The sequence below is a fragment of the Pan paniscus genome, chromosome 21 (assembly GCF_029289425.2).
Source record: "Pan paniscus chromosome 21, NHGRI_mPanPan1-v2.0_pri, whole genome shotgun sequence".
NCBI classification, from domain to species: domain Eukaryota; kingdom Metazoa; phylum Chordata; class Mammalia; order Primates; family Hominidae; genus Pan; species Pan paniscus.
Window position 1 is genome coordinate 12,786,927 of NC_073270.2, and position 22,146 is coordinate 12,809,072.

Below are 22,146 nucleotides of genomic sequence, written 5' to 3' on the forward strand. Positions count from 1 at the left end.
CATTTTGTTGCTTATCTTTTTACCTCCCAAATCAAAAGCATAATTTTTGCTCAGTATCGAAGGGACAAATAAGCAAAAACAAAACACTATTCCCTCATAACTTACCAGATTAAACTACTCTCCTCTGTTAGGTTATGTTAATCATTTTTGGAAGTGATAGGTATTTCTTCAGTCTACCTTACCTTGTTTAAACCTCTGTTAACCTCACTGCTGTTGCTTTTTAGCGGCCTTGTAGTAAACCATGTACAAGTCCAGACAAGGAGTCCAGAGTTAGAGCAAGTTAAACAAGAGTTGCCAGCATTATTAGTTGTTGACATAGAAGTTGGTGTTAACCGTGAGTAGCTGGTTTCTAACTTTATTTTACCTGGAGAGCCTCTTCTGTTTTTGAGCAGCGTCCTCACTGCGGTTCCTTCCTTCCATCTCATTCCACAAGTATCCTTTCAGCATTCTTGACTGTAGTGTGCCCCTACAGGGGTGCAGACTACATATGTTCATGGTTTTCATCTTTGTAAACTTTAAAAGAAAGGTCTTCTTTTAAAGTAGATTAGAAATATGACAATTGAGCATTCTGTAAGTGTGTGAGGTAATTACTGTGAGTGAATATTAGAGTGAATGAAGCAAACAACATGACAAGCCAGGAGATCCGCCTCGTAGTCCAGGTGTTGCCCCACTTCTTTACTGTGGAATTTTCACAAACCCCTTATACTTCTGACACCAGTTGCCATACCTGTGAAAAAAGAGTTGCATTAAATGATTTCTGGAGTCCCGTTCAGTTTCAAACCTCATTCAAGTCTGCAAAGTGAATATGTCAGATTGTATTAAATAAAGGTAGGATTGCTGACAAACCTTCCAGTGGTGAAAAGGATGATCTAAGTGAGCTTAAATTCTGTGGATAATTTTGTTATTTTGGGAATTGAATGGAAATAGGTTAACAGTGATTCAGCTTTCTGGCAATTACAAAATCAACTGAAACACACTATTATTAGCTAACTTTTTAAGTTTGGTTTCTAGTCTTGCTCACCGCCGTATGCCCAACACCTAATACACTGCATAGTCAGTATGTTTTATTTTGGGAATACTTTCATACAAACTTGATGGACTTCTTGGCCTATTTACCTCATTAGGGCAGACAGCTCTAAAATTCAGGAAGTGTAGAAACAAGTGATAAAATGCCGATTGGAAAGAAATTTTAGGAGTAAAATGTAGCAGTAGACATCAGGCTGCTATCCTTTTTTACCCTTCAACCCAGTGGGTGATGTTTCTGGGTTACAGACTCAACAGATGGAGTTTTAACTATTTATATTTAATCAAGGAGGAAAAGAAGCCATAATTTGTATTTAATGTAGTAGACTATAGGAAAAGAAACCATAATTTGTATTTAATGTAGTAGACTATAGAAATGAAAGAATAAAGTGATACCAAAATTTCGTATATTCAAATCAATCTTATAGTTTAATAACATTTTAACCCTAACATTTTATTGTATTTTGGGTTGCAATTACTCATGGCAGATGAAAGCCATGGCTTCTCTTTCTAGAAAAATAAATGCACACATACTGCCAATTTCACCGACAGTTTGAGGAGTTTCATGAACTTGCCATCATCTGGTGGTCCCTAGTCTGAATTCTTGATAGAAAATAACCTAGTGTGTTCATGTATACATATGTAACTAACCTGCACATTGTGCACATGTACACTAAAACTTAAAGTATAATAATAATAAAATAAATTAAAAAAAAAAGAAAAGAACCTAGTGTGTTAAACCTTAAATGCCCTTAGAAATAACCTAGACCAGTGTTTCTTAAACTGTGGTCATGAGATCAGTTGAATGGATTATGACCAACATTGAAAAGAAAAGAAGAAAGAAGAAAATAGAAAATATCAGAGTGTATATCATAACATGCTAAGAGTAGGTTTTGTTTTTTGAGCCATGTCTTTCCATTTGTATGCCTGTATGTGTGTTTATGTTTAGTACTAAGTCAGAATATAAAATGCATTTCTTACTGTGGATTGAGTGTAAAGTTTGAAAAACATTCATTCTGGGTGAATCTCTTCCATCTTATAGCTGAGGAAAACTGAGGCCCTTAAAGGCTAAATGATTTGTTCAAATACTCCCCTTTCTCTATTTTAAGTGGCCCAGCCAGGACTGAACTAGATTGGTTGCTAATTTTACCATGCTACATTGCTAATTTGTTGAAATACAATTGTGAAGTAGACCATTTAAAAGTACTAAGTGATTATCTGCTTCATAGTTGACATTTTTTAATTCCTTATTTTTCCTGCCGAAATCATCACTGTCATTATCTTTTAAAATAATTGGGGCTGGCGCTTCCTTTCCAGAGAATATCTTGGTCCCTCTCAGTTGGCTGTCTGCACACCTCAATCGTAGAATTTGACATTTGGGGCCTAATCAGAAGAATTTCAGAACAAGATGTGAGGGCTTGTTAAGTTTTTAATGTCCAAACTAAATTAAATTATTTTGAGTTATTTTCAATTCACTTAATAGTTGAATGCAACATATGGCACCAGATGTTGGTACTGGATCATTGGGAAGACATCTAGTAGTCAGTAGTTATCTGTGTGAAGTTTTTTTCAACCTTGAATACCATATGAAATGCAGATTCTGATCCAGAGTCTGGCTGAGATTCTGGGTTACTAACAGGCTCCCTGTAGATGCTGCTGCTGATCCTTCAACTACATTTTCAGTAGCAAGAACCTGCATTACTTGCCTTATTACCGTGGTAAGAAAAAGTAGGCGTCAGATAATTTTTCTGTCTTGATTTTAAACAGCCATGCTCATCAGTCCTTACATACATTGGAGTAATAATGCCCCTCTTTGTAGCACTGTTGTAGATGATTCAGATTTAGCACTACTTCATTTAACTAGTATTGTCAGAATTTTCTACAAAACTTATTTTTCTAAATAACTGATATCTGTAATTTTAGAAAACATGTTCTACAATATTGCATAATTCTCTTTCTCAAACTGTTACATCCACTTTACTTTTTTTCTTTAACTTAGTGGTGTAAGAGCCATGTGTTTTGGAGACTTCTTGGTGATGGGTATTGAGCCATATGCAAAATGAGTAAAGATCACAAACCCTTCTAAATTCTCGTATCTGTGTTTTATGTTTTTTCTATTTTGTCTCCATCCAGCTACCAATTAATAGTATGTCTGCCTAAAAGCAGCTGGTTTCCCTTTCCATTCTAATTGATTACTTCTGACCTGAAAAGCCAGATACTAGATTTGTTAGAAATATTTATGAGATTAATCCCAGTCAGAAAGGCCTACCTGGCATGGGAGCTTTCCTGCAAGGAAGTGGTCAAGGAAGTTCAGTGGCACTTGAGCAAGAGAGAAATCCTTTAGTGTTAACCCTATTCTGAATAATTAGGTCAATAGGAGCTTACTTGTTTCTTCATGACTTTCTCTATGTGCTTTTTAAACTGGTTTCTAGATCCCTCTCTAACATTGTGTGTTAAAGTGTGTATGAAGATGATTTGGAGGTATCTGTATGTGTGTGTTCTGTTGTTGAGAACATGATAATCATAAGAAATAAGCAGTGCTTCAGGATCCATCTAAAATGGAGACAGGTAACTGTGCTACAGGCCCTGGTTCTCTTACAGAGGCTTTGCAAATGGTTTTAAGAATAATAATAACAACAATAAAGAGGATATTTCTTGGTTCAATTTAGTGTTCTAGGGATTTAAAGACTGATTTCTGGTAACTGCCTTTAGCAGATTATTAATTATAACAATAACAATCGTAACTCTTATTTGCTGAGCCCTCACTGTGTCAGGCAGTCATTATTCAGACAAATGTTACAACAAGGAGGGCTGTGGTCATGAAGGGTGCATTTGCCTGGGGGGTAGCAAATGGCTGCTGTGCTTTGAACAAATGAGCGTGATCCAAATAGATAGGGGTGAGATTAAATATTTTAATTAGTCCCTCTTTACAATAAATAAGCATGTGCAGAACCTATTGCAGGTGTTTTTGTTTTTTTTGCTCACCAACGCTAGAAATGGTTGGAGGATTCACACCTACAAAAATCAAATGGTAGCTTATATTCTTCTAATTCAAAGCAGAGAGAACCTGTTTGCATTTTAACTAGGTGGAATCCGAACATTTATCATTTTGAATAGCCTTGTTATTTGTTCTGTCTTAGAAGTTGTGGATTATATTCTTTAAAATTAAGACAAGACTAAATGTAGCCTTAACAGTTAAGTTGAATTTTGAGATCCTGAACATGGCCCCATCTGAAATATTTTTAGTGAATTACAGCCTTTGAACATTGATCATCAGATTTGTTTTTATTTGAATCTTATTTTTACTTCTAGAGTTTATCTTATGCTTTAGTGTACTTAGGTGTACGGGTATAATCTTAATCTAATTAACAGTATTTTGTGACCTGAGACACCTGTCAAAGACCATTATAGAAGCTAGAAAACACTGGGAGGTAAACTGAACACATGGCCTCAGTTCTCTTCTTTAGCACTAGACTATGACTTGCACTCAAAAGAGGCTAAGAAAAATAACGTCCTTTGCCTTTAAAGTGTAATAAATGTGTTTTGCTATTAATAGCCCTTTTCAGTTTATAGACTGGAGGATTTTGTTTTAAGTATTTGAAACTAAATGCTGCTGGGAAAAAGATTTTAGTAGAAATATAGATATCTGTCCCTACCCTTTGTTAATTGATCCTGCTTAACTGGGGACATAATGTATGTCTACTGAAGAGAAATCTGTGGGCATAAACTCCTCCCTTCCTGTTGTCAAATATATTTCATATGTTATTTATCTTGTTTAAATATACAGTAGACAAGAAAATGCAACTGCTGTTCCTTTAATATCAGAACTATGCATGTTACAATAGGTGTCACTGTTTTGCTTGGTCCAATCATGATTGGTGACTTCAGCTATTGGCTCGGAGCACTGGCTGTCTGACTCCATCTGCAGGGCTGTAATACCTACTCTCCTCCGATCCATTCACCACACAACTTCAGCCGGCTGAACAGACTCACGCAGCTCCAGCCCATCTTGCTAACCTAATTCAGAAAACAAGTGCTACAGCTCTGTGCCTGTCATCTTTGCAGTGTAGCATTTTCAGGTGATCTAGGAAACAGTTATTTTTATGAGCAAATAAGAGAAACAGGAATCATGATGGGGATATATTTAACAGACCCAGTACTGGATAAAACTTAAAGCCAGTTTCTATTCAACATAGTGAAAAGGTCACCTTGCCTGGCTGAAAAAAGCAGCAAAATACCAGCTTTGTTGGTTTCAGTTAACCTCTTAGCCCGGGCTAATCTCTTTTCCTTGATGTTCAAACCAATTTGGGATATCTAACTCTAAAGAGAGACACACTGTACTCATGGTAGATGACAAGGAAAAGAACATGAAATGTCTCACCTTCTTCTTGATGCTTCCAGAGACGGTAAAGAACAGGTCCAAGAAAAGCTCAAAGAAAGCAAATACCAGCAGCAGCAGTAGCAACAGCAGCAAGTTGCCACCAGTTTGTTATGAAATAATTACCTTGAAGACTAAAAAGAAGAAGATGGCTGCTGATATATTCCCCCGTAAAAAGCCAGCCAACTCCAGCAGCACCAGCGTCCAGCAGTACCACCAGCAGAATCTCAGTAACAACAACCTTATCCCGGCCCCAAACTGGCAGGGTCTTTATCCCACCATTAGAGAGAGGTAAGTGCCGCGCTAGTCTATTTACTTTAAAAGTTTTCCTGTGTTGAAGTTTCTGCTTTTGCAAAACCTGTAATGTATTTGAACACAAATGTGTTTCCTCTTTTCCCAGAAGCTTTTTATTGGTAATGGAAAATTGCCTTGTATCTTTTCCAAAACAGTACAGCTGTTTTCCTCTTAGATAAAAATGTTTTTGCAAGCTGTAACATTCAAGTGACAGGGTTGTCTATGGGCCATAGAAAATAGGAACCTTTTATTTGTCCTTAGCTTTATTAAAAGTTTGTATAACTTTTATTTTAAACTTTAGTTACTTCCCTTATGTTTGCAATGATTATGAACAGTTTAGTTAGAACCTTTATTTGTTGTTTTGCCTTGAAGTTACTGGACTGTTGCTTAGCTTGCAAGTCTTTTGTGGGTTTTGTATGTTGGGGAAGGGGATGTTAAAAATGCAGGCTGCTGTGAATTAATGAGTTGCCTCTGTTTATAGAAATGCGATGATGTTCAATAATGATTTGATGGCAGATGTACATTTTGTGGTTGGGCCACCAGGTGGGACTCAACGGTTGCCAGGACACAAAGTAAGCAACAGCTGCATGACCGGTTTAGTCCTGACGTTTACAAAGAGGGACCCTCTCCATAAGCCTGTAACTTGGTGTGGGCAGCTTGCCGATGTCAGGCAGTGCATGTTTCACTCGATTAGGGAGAGAGCGCACCCTCTCCAGAGGGCTTTGGCCACGCTTAATTTTTTCTTTGTTTCCTTCTATACTGCTTTATATCTCACACATCCCCTCTTAACTCTCCAGACATGGGAAGTTGTTGTGACAGGTCAGGAAAGTCGTATGTTTACCCTTCTCCTAGAAATTAGTTATGTAAGCTATTATTGTATGTATTTAGTAATGAGGGGACATGTGCATTAATCTCTTAAAGCTTTGAAATAATTAGCAGCATGGTCTTATGCTTCCATGGCAAGCTACCCTGTGTACCTTGGCTTTTTCAAAGCAGTAGATTTTAGGTACGCTATGTTTACTAAACCTGATTGCCTAGTGTTGTTTTTCTGCATTGATTTGCTGGAAATGCCTTCAATTTAGTGTATGAAATAAGATTTCCCTTTCTACACAGTATGTTTTAGCTGTTGGGAGCTCTGTGTTCCATGCGATGTTTTACGGAGAACTTGCAGAGGACAAAGATGAAATCCGTATACCAGATGTCGAACCTGCTGCTTTTCTCGCTATGCTGAAGTAAGCATCATTCGTGTGTTTGGAAAGAGTTTGTTTATGCTGTGTTTGTACCCTGCTGGTTTCACAGTTAAATTTAAGTTCTGCATAACAGAAAAGAAGACTGATGAAGAAAGAGGGTGCTGCTTACCTTGTAAATGTTTTCGGAAAAGAACACTTTAGCTTTCCGTGGAAAGCATATGGAATTATGCAGCATTTATAATCGCACCTTGACGTAGAATTTGGGAGCAAGTGGCATGTGTAGTGATGATTTTTAGCAACTTAAAATTAAAGACAAATAACTTTCTGGTATTAGCATTATTTAATAGAAGATGTTCTCTCTGAAAGCATTGTGTGTGAAAAAGTCTTTAAACAAATGTTTTTGCTTCACAATTTCAGAAGTTAAGTACCTTATTTAAGTAACACCAGTTGGGAGATTCCTGAGTATTCTAAGAGTTATTGTCTCCTAAGAGCAAATGAAAAACTTATCATCTGTTGAAATAATCTGATCTTTGTGTACACATACATATACATACTCATATAAAATCAGACACTCTCAAGGGTAAAAAGTACTTGCATTTGACATTACAGGGGAAATCTTAGAAAGATATGGATAGTCTCCTCCAGTTTCATGTGGATTTATACAGAAAAACTTTCATTGGTAATACAGAAGTATGAAACTTAAAGATACGTTATATATTTATAAAAAAGATAGTTTTCTGTCTGGTGGGTCTTCTGCAGGCACCAGTATATGTTAAACACGTTATAGAATCAGCTTCTTTATCATGTACGGTACTAGACAATGTGGTAGTCCACCAAGTGATCATAATCTAATTATTATTCCAAATAGTATTTATATGATTTTTCCTAATCTTTATTCTAGCACAGCAAAGTGTATTACTTTAAGGTTATCTGTTGCTCTAGGGATTTCAGTTCATTGGAATAAGTAAAATGTTTGTTGAAAAAAGTATTCAGTGGGTCAACAAGTTGGACAGTACTCCTACATATAGTTAAAATGTTGCCATACATTGTTTACTGTCTTCTGAAAAATAAGTACTGTAGTTAGTTCTAGAACTTAAAAGTATTTAATTCATTATTCATCTTACAGTTTTGAAATATAATTGTCACTGACAAGAACTTTCACAGTAGGGGATGGGGAAATTAAAGGCAAGTGAGCGTGTGAAGTACCAAAATGTAAACTAATCTGCTACTTTTAACCTTTGTAATCTTTTGGAGATATATGTACAGAAACCAGTTTTACCTGCAAGGATCCCCACTGCATGAAGTCAGCTTTGTATTTTTTACAGTGTTTTCTGTTGCTGAGGAGATTGCTAGCACTAGTTCAGCATTTTGTCTTCACTGCAGTCAAGTAGGATGTTGTATCATTCCTGATATATACATAATTAGGAAACATGAACAAGAATGGCAGAGAATTACATCTCACCTAAGTCATTTGATGAATCATTTGACAAGTATCTTTTCCCACAGATGCATTGCCTATAGTATATATTGATAAAGCTTTATAAAATTATACATGCAGTCCACAAAATGTGGTAAGATCAGAAATGAGTCAGGTGCCATTTGCTCTAGTGCTGTAGTTGTGAAAGTGGTGGCCTGCTTCATCGAGTATGAGTAGCCAGTATTCCTGGGGTTGTCAGAAAAAGAGGACAGCTGCTCCCTTGACAGTTCCAGGGTAAGAGCTCAAAAGTGCTGACCATGCTCTAGGATCCTCCCCAGGGTCCTGGCTCACAGTCAGAGCATCACTGAGCCGCAGGTGTACTATCAAGTGGCCTTGCCATCAGTAGGTGACTTAGCCTATCAGAGAAGAGAAAAGTTCCTGTGAGCAAAAAGGCAGGTTTCATTTGTGATCGTGGACATTTTTCTCATTGCCATTCTTGTGTTTTACTTTCTTATAGAAGCTGTTGCTAATTTCTTAAGTTTCATGTGTTTCACTAAGGTGAAATACAATAACTAAAGGAAAACTCAAGATAAAGTAGCTGTAGACCTTAGGTAGAAGAGAAGCAGATGATGACTACCTTTACATGCCTCTTTGGGAGACTGCCACTGTCTCCAAAAAGTGTATCCTGTGAAGTGTTTTATATCCTGAAATAAGGACAGTTCACAGAAGCACAGGAATAATACATATTTAAGCTTTCCTACTTTGTCTTTTAATTAAATATATCTGGAAATAATGTAATCTTGAATTCTGAAGGTAGAAGGAATGTGTGGAGAAGGAAGAGTTTTGAGTTTAAAAAACAAAAACAAACAAAAAGTCTGTTGGATTCTATGTAAAGTTAACTGGACGATAGCATTGCAGTCCATACTTTTGATAATCCATTGAACTTGGAACTATTTGGAAAATATTAATCTCAGGTTTTATTTTGTGTTTAGGAAAACTCCAAAAGCATGAAGATGCAATAATTGCTCTTAAAACATAACGAGACTATTCTTGGTTAAATATAATGTAGTATATATAATAGAATTTTGCTATTTTTTTGTAATGTTGACTATTCAATATGCAGTTGTTTTTCAGTTTCAATAGCTTCTGTTTTGTTGAGATGACACTGAATGCAGCTTATAAAATAGAGGCTAGAATGGTAGCACAAAGTTAATATCTTTAATTATACAAACTTTACTACTGGGTTAAAATATTAATAATTTATTAATATGTTTCGAATGTTCCTTTACTCTGCAAATATGTTTGTATTAACTGTCACATAAGATGATGTTCTCAGAACAAACTTGAAAGTGGTTGTATCTTTTCTTGCTGGATGTACTCATTTTGTGAAAATTCCACTTACATGTTATGTGCTTTTTACAGATATATCTATTGTGATGAAATTGACTTGGCTGCTGACACAGTGCTGGCCACACTTTATGCTGCCAAAAAGTACATTGTCCCTCACCTTGCCAGAGCCTGTGTTAATTTCCTGGAGACCAGCCTGAGTGCCAAGAATGCCTGTGTGCTCCTCTCCCAGAGCTGCCTGTTCGAGGAGCCAGACCTGACCCAGCGTTGCTGGGAGGTGATTGATGCCCAGGCTGAGTTAGCTCTCAAGTCTGAGGGATTCTGCGATATTGACTTCCAGACACTAGAAAGTATTCTCCGTAGGGAAACTCTGAATGCCAAAGAAATTGTGGTTTTTGAGGCAGCTCTCAACTGGGCTGAAGTAGAATGCCAACGACAAGATCTGGCGTTGAGCATTGAAAATAAACGCAAGGTTCTAGGAAAGGCACTTTACTTGATCCGCATACCCACAATGGCCCTCGATGATTTTGCAAATGGTGCTGCACAGTCCGGGGTATTAACTCTCAATGAGACCAACGACATCTTCCTCTGGTATACTGCAGCCAAAAAGCCTGAGCTTCAGTTTGTGAGTAAAGCCCGTAAGGGCCTTGTCCCCCAGCGCTGTCACCGTTTCCAGTCGTGTGCCTATCGAAGCAACCAATGGCGCTATCGTGGTCGCTGTGACAGCATCCAGTTTGCAGTTGATAAAAGAGTGTTCATTGCTGGCTTTGGGCTGTATGGCTCCAGCTGTGGTTCTGCAGAATACAGTGCCAAGATTGAACTTAAGCGGCAGGGCGTTGTCCTGGGGCAGAACTTGAGCAAGTACTTCTCAGATGGGTCCAGCAATACCTTTCCCGTATGGTTTGAATACCCAGTGCAGATCGAGCCAGACACCTTCTACACAGCCAGTGTGATACTGGATGGCAATGAACTCAGCTACTTTGGACAAGAAGGCATGACAGAAGTTCAGTGTGGCAAAGTGACTGTCCAGTTTCAGTGCTCCTCAGATAGCACCAATGGCACTGGGGTACAGGGAGGGCAGATCCCTGAACTTATATTCTATGCTTGAAAACTCACTTCCTGAAGCAGCTTGAGCTCCAAAGTGCACATCTGGTTCCAACTTGCCTGATGCTTAGCTCATCTGCAAATATGTGATCAGTGCCGGTAATTTGTAATGAATGAAGCGGTAGGCAGGTTCTAATTTCTTTTAACCTTTTAATTATGTACAGGCAAAAATGCAGCATTCCGCTTTTAACTATCTGCTTAAAAGAGCTAACGTTCTTATTAAGGCTTTGTGGTTTTTAGAGTTGCATCTATGAACCTGGGGAGATTATGTGCTTTCCCAAGTGTTCCACCACCCTCTCAGTTTTGTCCCTCTGAAGATAATTTTGGATCACCTTGAATTTCCTTTTGGACGTTATTTGATGAACAGAAATAAAGTGATAACAAGAGTTATTTTTAAACAGAACTCCTCTTACCCCCCAAAACAGATAAACCTCAGTGTACAATTTTGAAAGAAGTTTTGCCTTGTAATGAGTAATAATTTAGAAAGTAGACAGTGGTTGTGTTTGGCTCTCATTTTATTCCTTTTACATTTGTTGCTTCTGGGATTTAAAAAATTACTAAATTCATAAGATTGTTAGGTATTAAACACTTCAGAATATCAATGTAAAATTGGAAAATAACGAACTGGGGGCATTTGTTTAGGCCATGACTTCTACAAGCAGATTTATTTTCTTTTAGTTTAGAAGACAAAAAATTTCAATACAGATACTTCTTTTAGAAGTAAATTTTTAGATTTTATTGTCAGTAGAAAAAAGTTAAACTCCTACTAATTTAAACTAAGACAGTTTAAAAAGGAAGCCTGAAAAAGACTCATACTACAAATAATTTAACTGATGGCATGTAAGAATATGCAGTTTGAAAAAGCCAAACTCTTCTCTCCACTTAGCTTTTGATCCCCACTGTTTGCTTATTTGTATAAGTCATACTGTGTAGAATTTCTATTTTCTTTTTCCCCATTAAAAGAGGACCAAACAATTCTTTATACAAATGGAGTAGCAACTAGTTTTGTAGCACTACATTTAATGTAATGAGATACCTTTGTTCATTTTTTTAAATTTGAAATATACTTTACCTGATCCACTTTGATTGTATACTATATTCTTTGTTAATTTTAATTTTGTCCTGTTCCTAGACTGCTAGAATCTGGCCCCTGGCCATCTTAAAGTGCCAACATATGCCTGCAGGGTTTATAAAAAATGGCCTGGAGTGACACATTTTATTATACCTAATATTCACTGCATCGGTATCACATCTAGCTCCCTTACTTGTCCGCAGATAATGTAAACAAAGGAGGGAAAAGCTTATTAAATTCTCCTTCGCTGCTGGCTTGTGCTGGTTTAGTGCCTGTGTCCCTGGCAGTGTCCAGTGTGTTCACTTCCAGTTGAAGTATCCATGTGTTTCTGGGCAGCTTTTCTGCTCAGTGTGATCCTGAGATGGCTTCCCCGCCGCCACCCAGAGTGTGGTCCTTGGCCGCCTCCTGCTCCTGCTCTGCAAGCCTGAAACTGGCTTGTCTGGAGCCAGGAGTTAGTCCTGGGGTGTGTGTGTGCCTGCGCACCCATGCGCATGCAAGTGTGTTTGCCAGCTCAGGAGCTATCTCCTCTCTACCTGGCTAGTAAGAGGTGGGACAGTAATGGTCCTCCTGCTGGCCCCAGCAAGGCCCATGAGTGACTGCCCTGACGTATTCACTGTGCCTCTGGGCCACTTCTTCCCCTGTAGATGTGGGCTTGTTGCCTTCAGCCGGCTTCCCTGAGGGAGAACACTGGATTATTGGAAATGTTTTAATCACTCTTGCCATTACCTACATCTATTAGCATAGATGATGAAAAGCTGTTACTGGTGATTATAGATGAGTATTTCCAGGACAACCTTCTAAAAGTACAATTATTTCTTATTGGGGAGATTACAGGTAGTTTGGCAAAGCATTGAAGTACAAAGGTACATTTTCAATTAAAAAGCACACTTCTACAAAAGATTTGGTTTTTAAATTATGGTTACACATTTCAGTAACTCATAGCTACTGTGCAAATTGGTAGGCCTTATAAGAAGGCACTTGTTTGTAAGCCAGAGAAGAAACTTTAATTGCATCCTATCAGATTGTTGAGGTGGGTGTGATAGTCTTCAGGTGCAGTGCGTTCATCACTAACGCTCACTGTCAGTGCCCATGTTTGCTAGCTGCCTCCATGTGACTAGTGAGCTGCTGGTGAAAGTCGTGTGAAATCCTGTACACTGTGTATAGAATAATTTAATTTTATGTTAATTGTTATTACTTTAAAACATATCTACCATCTGATTGGCTGGTACCGAGAGCTGTGGGTAAAATTTGAAAATTGTATTTAGAATAAGAAATTTTACATTTTAAACCCTATTGTCCTTTATGCATTTTCAATGAAATGGAATGAAGGCTAATATGCTTGCTTTATTTGCTTTTGTAATCTTGGATTTTGTAGCTTTTAAAACTAGAAACCATTGTTCTAACAAAGCAGGCAACTCTATTCTATAAACACAACTTTATTAAGCAGAATACACTGTAGATGCTTTTCCCCAACGTATCTGGCTGGCAGTCTTTGTCGTTGTTCATTCTGGGGATAAAGGGGAACTAGGCTAGCAGTTCTAATGTGACATTCTTTAAGCATATCTTAAAATAGTATTTAAGTAAATGGTCTAATTTCTACATAATTATTGCACTGAACTTTTTTGTTTATTAAGGTGTTTAAATAAGCTCAGCTAATTCAAGACACTGTAGCCACTTGTGCATCAGTGTGCTTGAATTTAGTAGCTTACAGCATTATTTATGAAGGAAAAAATACATAAATATGAAGTACCTCATGTTGAATGTTATTGTACTGTATTTTTAATGTAACAGTGCAGATCTTGTTAGACACATGAATGTGTATAATCATGTTAAATGCAAATAAAACTAGTTCATAGATTTGTTTTCCTTAGTGTTTTTGTCACACCCTTGAAATAGTCAAAAATTCATTCTGGCACTTTTGATGCCCACTACGTTTTGCAGAGATGGTTTCGCAGAGGCATTTGTTAGCTAAGTGTTCAGATATCTTTGATCCCTAAAGAAGTAAAAATTTGAGGCAAAAGGATAACAGAACAATGAATGTGTTAATCACTTGCATTGTTCAAAGCCTGACTGTTAATGAGAGGGAATGAATGGATGCATTTATATTTCTATTATGGAATTCGTGGTTGGCCGGTATTCTGAAGCTATAGTTGCTCAAATGTCTGGATCTTCCTGTGCTAAGGGGGGTGTTGATACTGAATGACATCTGGCTTCTGATATGACCAATGCTACTTTTTCCTTTGTTGCAGTAGCTTAAGTCTAGGAATTTAAAAAATGGCACGTAAGAATTTTGAATATAGTTTTTATGTGCTCAACTAGTTTTCCATTATATTTCTTTATATCAAGTATTTATATACACACATCCACATAATCATACATAATTATGAACATACACTTCTTTTTTCTGCAGTTTCTGATGCTTTTCTACTGCAGTTTAGTGTGAAACCCTGTATATTTGCTTAACCGCTTCATCTACTCGGGATTCAGTTTCCATAGCATACTTGCCCAGAGGAGTTTTGGAATTACTCCAAAGAACAAAGGCACTGGAACTCCCCACTCTCATCAGTTTAATCACAGTTACAACCTGAGTTGTAAGATCTTTAATCCCGGAATGCCTTAGCCATTATCTCATCTTTGTTGCCACTTAATCCATATATGTTTATTTTCATTATTCCAAGACAATTGGGAACGATCCTCCTTCATTGTTGGGACTTGGGATCTACATGTCCAGGAAAGTACACTGTCTTCCCAGTCGACTCTATAACTTGCCTGTGAAAGCCATGGGCTTACACTTGGAAGAAAACAGGAAGGAGAAAAGCATTTCTGAGGACCTAAACGGTATAAAATGTGGAGGCCAAAACAAGCAAGTTGCCCTGAAAACCTGTGGTTAAGTGTTTATTAGAGCAGGGTTTTGAGTGCCTTTGAGGTGCTTCGGTGAAGATGAACACACTTTGTGGATTCCTCGTTAGTACATTTCAACATTTTTATGGAGCCATTTACATTTATTGACCAACTATTCCCTTTGCTCTACACTTCCCTTATCCTCTTCTTTTCAGAGTATGTGTTCTAAAAACTAATACCAGGGAAAATTTCCAAAAATAGTTTCTTCATTTATTTCCATAACCAACATAAACACTGGTGAAAAGTTTCTCAACTAAGAAATTGCCAGGTAGGTGAGATGGAAATACCTGTGAAGAAGAAGTGAAGACTGTGGCCGACCCTGCCGCACTTCAAGCAGTGTAAGGCACTAGCAGCTACAGATTGGTCTCCGGACAATGTTTGGGTATACTTTCCGAACTTGGGCATCTCCCCCTGTTGCCTCTTAAACTTTTTTGAGATGTGAAGGGCAGTAGGGAAAGTGTAATTCCTATTTTTGCCGACCCTAACTATCCTCATGATCATTGTTCACATGCCCATCTACTTCAGTGTCCAGTGGACAGCAGTTTTACTAGCAGATGCTGCTGTTTTATGCTCTGCCATCTAAAAAGTCCCTAACCTCAAGACAGGTAGTGAGACAAAACAACCCACTCTTTGTTAAACCTGTACTTTAAATATATCTGTATGTAGGACATAATAAAAGTTATCTATGAGACTACTAGCCCTTAAACAATACTCTTAAGATCTCTCTTTAAGCTGTTGGTAGTAATCAGAGTGGGCATGTGCTCAAAGTTGCTATGAGGATGATGTCCTTTTTCAATTCATGTGACAACAGTACGGAAAGTTACTTCAAATTAAGACATTTTTGTTTTTATGACTGGTGGGCAGTTTTATATTTAATAAACTCTCTTTGATTTCAATGGTTTTAGAGTAAAATTACACCTGAAAGAAATTAAAGACAAGTCATACTAGTGGCCTCCATGTTAGCTTTGACATGGAGTGCTGCAGCAAATCAGTGAGCAGCCTGAAGTATGAAGACTTTTGTGAGAAACAAGGAAAGTCTATAAAATATTTTGATACGTAGCAGCCTTTACTGTGGCTATACAATATGAAGTTTCTTCCCTAAACTATCTTCGAAAAGTCAAAAGAAAGATAGTGACTAGGGAAGCACAAATAATCTTTCAAAGCTTGAAGCAGAGGGTACATTCTGTTATACTGTAGAATATGTAAAAATGTGCTTTTGAGAGACATTCTAGCTGTCTTAGGGAATTTTCATTTTTGTGCTTGTCTTAAACAGTACTAAACTTTAAATTATTTCAGCACCCCTTATAATTGTGTTGATACAGTGCATTGAACGTTAATCAATTCAAAATTAAAGGCTGTCGTAGCTCTTCAGTCTTCAAGAAAAAGTCCAAGAACATTTGGAGGCATTAATGGACTGAAGAATATATTGTTTTTTTGCATAATTGAGTTCCCTAGAAGAGACAGAAGGTTTAATGAATCATTCAAGGGATCAACCCACCATTCATTCATTCACCAATCATTTATTGATCTTTTGCTTCATCCCCGGCAGTCACAGAGATGCCGGAGAGTCAGAGACCAGTAAGAGGTGATGTGGCTTGCCTTGGGGTAGAAGAGGAAATGATGCTTAAGTTGGGTTGTAAAGGATGCACTAGAATGATCTTTGTGAAGACTGGTGATGCAAATTGTCATGAGGGGAAAGAGGGGGATGAAGGGAATTCTGGAAGAGGAAATATCAGTGGGGACAGAATGGCAGACAGCTTAATACAGTTCAGTAAAGGGAACCTGTGGAAGAATGAGGCCACCTACTGTGTGCCAGGTTTGGAGTAGGATGATCGGCTGGGCAGAGGCATGAAGTAAGCACTTCGTGTATTAGGCTAAATTATCTGGTTTTTATCCACAAAATAAATCAGTGACATAGAGATTTGAGTTACAGAAAACAACAGTTTTGTGTTTTAGAAACAGCCTTGGGAACAGTATGCTGGATCAGACTGGAGGAAAGAGGCGCAGTTCGGGCTGAGAGATCCATGCCAATGCCAGTGAAGGCCAGAGGGGCCAGGGATGGAAAGAAGGATGGAGATCTTAGAAGTGTGGAGGGGAGATCCCCAGGGTGCTGTGTGTTTTTCAACATCCAGTCAGAAAGGGGCTTGCTGAAGTGGGATGCAACCTCTTGCCTTACATTTATCCTATGGAGAGGGAAGGCAAACAGTTTTTTCTCTACCATCCTCTGTAGATAGTTGGTATATAGATATCCACCCTTGATTGTATCTTTACAATCTTTTAGGAAGAAGGTAAAACAAGAGTCAACAGGGTAGAGGTTAATAGCTCAAATCCTAGAGCCAGACCACGACCTGGTTTTGACCATGGCTCTAACCGCAGGTGACATTGGAGAAGTTACTTCACCTCTCTGAGCCTCAGTTCCGTCAAGAATGATGGCAGTAACAATAGTGACTTCCTCAAAATGGTCATTATGACTATGAAATACATTATTTCTAAAGCACTGACAATAGTACCTGGCAAAAACGAAGTGCCACATAAATGTTCATTAAGTGAAAAAATGTTAAAAGCCACAGATTAAACCTATGCATTTGCCTCATTTGCATTTATGAGAACCAGTTTACTTATAGTTTATACCTACTTTTAACAATTTGGATCAATGCAGACAATTAAAAAGTGATTTTGTTGCTTTTTTAAATTACTGTGGTCAATAGGGAGAATATAAAGCTACAGAGAGCTGGGTTATTGAGGAATTCTCATACTCTAACCAAACTTCTTATAAATATTTCAATTTTGTCATGTTAATGAGAGATAGAAATGATTTATTCTGATTAGATGGATTCTAGCACATCAGACAGCTTCTCTGCTAGAGAATTGTGTAGGATTTCTCAGAAAATTACTTTGTAAAAGCTGAACGTGTGTGTGCATAACAAGTTTTTGAGACATTTTCCAAGAGGAGTCTATTTTGCAGGAAAAAAATATGAATATCACCTTTACTAGTTATGCTAGAGTCAAAATAAGGTCTTTTTGTGGCCTACAGCCTTACGCAATTTTAGATATAGTGCCTTCTACAAATATTTGAGATTGAAATCAGTTTTAGCATTGACTTTGTTATGTGTTGAGGGCAGGTTTGACCTTTATTATAAGTAATGTGAATGTTACAGGGAATATTTGAATGGCTAATTGTTTTTATTCAAGTAAACACAGGTGTGCCCGAAGCACTCGCAACTTTATTTGGGTGTCCCCATGGTTGTTGGTACTTCATCTCTGTCTTCCCCACGAATGTCCCCATCTGCAGTCTCAGTTCATGAGCCAGCACTTGGACCTCATTTCCCTAGGGCTCTACCATCCCAGAAGCTAATTCTGTGTCCCCTTTTCAGGACCATATTCTCCTCTATTTTGCAAAGTAAACCTGTAAGAGCATCCTCCAACCTGTCCCCAGAGATTCTCATTTAGGAGGTCTTGGGCACAGCCAGTCCCATTTGTTTACATGAAGCTGGAGAGGGGTAGTCAGGTTTCTGCTAATGCGCGTGAAAGATTGAGAACCCTGATGTAGACAAATCCTGGAACCTTCCTTCGATGCCACATGGACTTCCAGCTTAGCACTGTGATTCTTGCTGGGGACCCTGGCACCACACACTCTGAGAAATCAGTCTGGTGCTTATACCCTGAACCCATGACCCTGGAGCCAACTCCAACAAAACCACCATCTGCATCTGGGAAGAACAGACTGGATCATGCTGGAGGCCAGAGGAGCAGTTAGGGCGGTGAGAGCCATGCCAATGAAGACCACAGGGGTCAGGAGATGGGGAGAAGGATGAAGATCCTAGAAAAGTGAAGATAAGCTACCCAGGGTGCAGTGGGGCTGATTATCAAAGGCCCAGTCTCTGACTCTTAACTTTTTGATCCTGATCTCTGCTAGTTGACCTGGCTCCTGCCTGTTCATCTCCCTATACCCTCATCCTTCCATCTGCTTCTCAGAGGGCCAGAGATCCAATCTGATCAGCAGTGTGCTGATTCTAACTCATGCACTTGACATGCCACCTACTTAATGGTCTGATCACCATGAACTGGTCTTAGTGCCTGCCTATGCTTGGGACTGTCTCTGTAACCATTGCACTTCCTCCAGATAGGTGCTGGCCTGCAGTGCATCCTCTCCCAGCCTCCAAACCCAAGCTGACTTATCTGCCCACTAGGCTTCACGGGGCCCCTGTCCAGCCTGTTCTCTAGCCCCTGTGTCTTTTTCCTTCTTGCCTCTGACCTACCACCCAGAATGTCAAAATTAAAATACATTTGTGTCAGCTTTCTGTTGCCCACGTAATACAAAACAAACACAACACCTCAGTCGCATATTGCAATGCAGTTGTGCTTCCACAGGTGGTCTAGGCAGCTTTGCAGGTCTTGACTGGGTTTACTCACATGTGTGAGGGTTGACTGCCTTCTGCTAGGGCAGGTTTACTCTGATTGTCTCATCCTCCAGCGAACTAGCCCAAGCACATCTTCATGGCTATGGTGGAGGCACAAAAATGTCACATGCAACAGGAAGAAACACGTATGGCCTCTTGAGGCTTTGGCTCACAACTCGTAAACTGTCACTTCCGCTGCATTCTATTGGCCAAAGCAAGTCACAAGGCCTCCCAGGTGCATGGGGTAGAGAATTAGACTTCTTTACTGATAAGGGCTGCAAGTCACACAGACAGGGCTGTGTGTACAGAGAGGGATGGCATATTTGGCCATATATACAGTCAAGCAACCACAACTTTAACCTAGGCTTGGAGAAGCCTACAGATAGACACTCTGCTCCTTTTCAACCTAGACCCTACATTTAATGCCACTTGAAGTTATCCACAGAAAATCTACTTGCACAAAAAGCGTTAGTGAACTGAAGATTTTACTGAAGGTTTTATAGAGGAGAGGAGGAGAACTCTCCCTCATACTCGGCATAAACTGTCCAAATATCCATGTGGCAGTTCTCCTCCCATGTAACTAGTTGATTCTGCTGATAAAAGAGTTGCTTCTCAGGCCCCAACCCTCCAGCCAGCACAGCTGTAGCTTTTCACTGGACTGTGTCTCACCCCCAAGCTCTGACTCCTCAAGCTGGAACTTGCATTTGGAGTTAGTAAACACCTCATTAGATATAATTTTTATCTTGTCACTTATGACCTTACTTCCATTCTCACATACTGCCCTGCTCGCATCACTGCACAATTTAACTCAGGAAACCTGGCCCTAGTAAAGCAAAAAAATGTTGTGGAGGTGAAGAGGAAGGATCTTTTCTCCTCTGTTTTATTACTGTTCACAGCAACACCCCAAAGGAAACCTTAGATGGTCCATGTGCTTCTTCCAGGAAGATGGGGCAAGACCGTGTGCTGAAAGAAAACAGCTCAGCCAACCCTTGGAGTCAGAGAGAACTGCAGAAGGAGGATTGGCTGGAAGAGGGAGGAAGGATGGGGCTCAGGTTAGCAAGAAGCCTCACACAGCTTTTTACTTAGAGCTTCTCTCCCATTTCTTCTCTTCAGGGTTCCTTGGCATGGGCCCAACTCACAGTGTTCAACCTGGGAAAGCTCAGCACATGGGGAAAGTCTAGATAGGGCTAGTTCACAAGTCGCTGGTCTGGGCACATCATCCTTACTCCTAAGCAGTGTTTGACAAGGAGTTCCTTAATCTTCTCTGCATTTTGTGACCATATCACCAAGGGCTTCTCAACAGAATAGGTTTCTTATGTGACTTTCCTACACTACACCGTGTGTCTTGGTTCCCTTTGACAATTTCCACATGCATTTGCATGTCAGCTCCTTGCTCTGTGGTCTTGGGGGAGGTACAACAATGCCGCTGATCTTGTTTGTGTTTCTTCCCTTTCTGAAGCACCCTTCTCTTGCCAATGGCCCTGGAGGGAAGCCCTGGCTGCTTTCTCACTGTCCTTCCACAGAACAGAAAGTTTTAACTTCTAGAGTATCTCAGATCCTGCATTCCTTACTGTCCTAGACAGTTCAGCCTATGATAACAGAATAACTAACTAGGTGGTTGATACACAACAGAAATTGATTTCTTACAGTTCTGGGGCTTGGAATTCCAAGATCAAAGTGCCAGCAGATTCAATGTCTGGTGAGAGTCCACTCTCTAGTTCGCAGGTGGCATCTTCCTGATGTATCCTCACAGGGTGAAAGGGGCAAAGAGTCTCGCAGACTTTTTTCTAAGGGCACTAATCCATTCATGAGGGCTTCACCCTCCTGACCTAACTACCTCCTGCTACCTGAAGACCCCACCTCATGATACCATCACATTGGAGGTTAGGATTTCAACATAGGAGTTTTGAAAGCACAGAGACATTCAGACTATAGCACTTATTGAGGAATCATATTTACTTATTAAACAGCCAAAAAGTCAACTACAGAGTTGCTAAATCACTCCATTCCTTCCCCAAATTTGAGATTTTATTTGCCACATAGGTTTACCAGAAATCAAGAGAGGGCAGCCCAAGAAATTTAACTTGTTTGGGCTTTGAACACTTATTTTATCTATCTTAAATGAAGATATATTTAACACTTATCTTAAATAAAGATATATTAAAATAGAGCAATTGTGATATAATTCAAATATTTTCAAGTGCACCAGTGAGTGGTTTTACCTCCTATAAAAATGCCATGACTGTAGGTACAGTTGTGTTGGTGGTAGCATTCAATGTGAATGGGAGTCACATGCCATGGTGGCTTCTCAGAGGTTGGCTCCATCACTCACCCCAATCAGAAAACTAGGGCTGCAGTTGAGGACAGATCTCTTCCCAGCTGCGGAATGTTAAAGCTTCTCACCCCCTTTTTGTTACCCTCTCCTGCTACATTCAGGAGGAACCCATCTTCCCATAAAGACAAACACCCCAAGAAAGCATAACCAAGCAGAGGTAGTTACATCTATTTCTGATATGGTCCAATGTATACACATAATATATGTGCAAGAAAGCTCTACTTGGTATTTTTTGGATGTTTGTGGTGGGTCGTCTTGTCATTCTTTAATGTCTCATTTACGGAGACAGAGTCCAGGTAGTAAGTGGACTGAACTCTTTCCTGTAGTTGCAAAGAAACACCCACTGTGTCAGTTGAACAGGTATTAGATCAGTAAAACCAAATCTTCCATATATGCAAGTCACATTGGCCTCTGACTCAAGAAAACTCCAGAAATGAGCATGGATGTGGCCTAACTAGAAACAGGATAGCACAAGTGTCTTAGTTTATTTTGTGTTGCTGTAACAGAGTATGGTAGGCTGAGTGATTTATAAAGAAAATAGGTTTATTTAGCTCATGATTCTGGAAAGTCCAAGAGCATGGCACTGGCATCTGCTCAGTTTCTGAAGAGAACCATATGCTGCATCAAGACATGGCAGAGAAGCAGAAAGACTAGCAGGTGTGTGCAAAGAGGGAAAACACATGAG

The 22,146-nt window shown here is 39.2% G+C and overlaps 1 protein-coding gene across 6 annotated transcripts in view; it reads left to right on the forward strand.

Moving 5' to 3' along the window:
- BTBD3 (BTB domain containing 3) overlaps positions 1 to 13,682 on the forward strand; it is a 35,944-nt gene extending 22,262 nt beyond the window's left edge. For 3 of the 6 annotated variants that reach the window (XM_057300815.1, XM_055104678.1, XM_055104679.1), the window contains exons 2-5: positions 4,869 to 5,692; positions 6,177 to 6,267; positions 6,809 to 6,927; positions 9,725 to 13,682. In XM_057300815.1, coding sequence (XP_057156798.1) covers positions 5,367 to 5,692; positions 6,177 to 6,267; positions 6,809 to 6,927; positions 9,725 to 10,757 — 1,569 coding nt within the window. In that variant the 5' untranslated portion in view covers positions 4,869 to 5,366 and the 3' untranslated portion in view covers positions 10,758 to 13,682. Of the gene's footprint in view, positions 1 to 4,868; positions 5,693 to 6,176; positions 6,268 to 6,808; positions 6,928 to 9,724 lie in introns of those variants that run through there. The other 3 variants (XM_008962912.4, XM_034947619.2, XM_055104680.1) reach the window with 3 other exon arrangements.
- Positions 13,683 to 22,146: the final 8,464 nt, after the last annotated feature.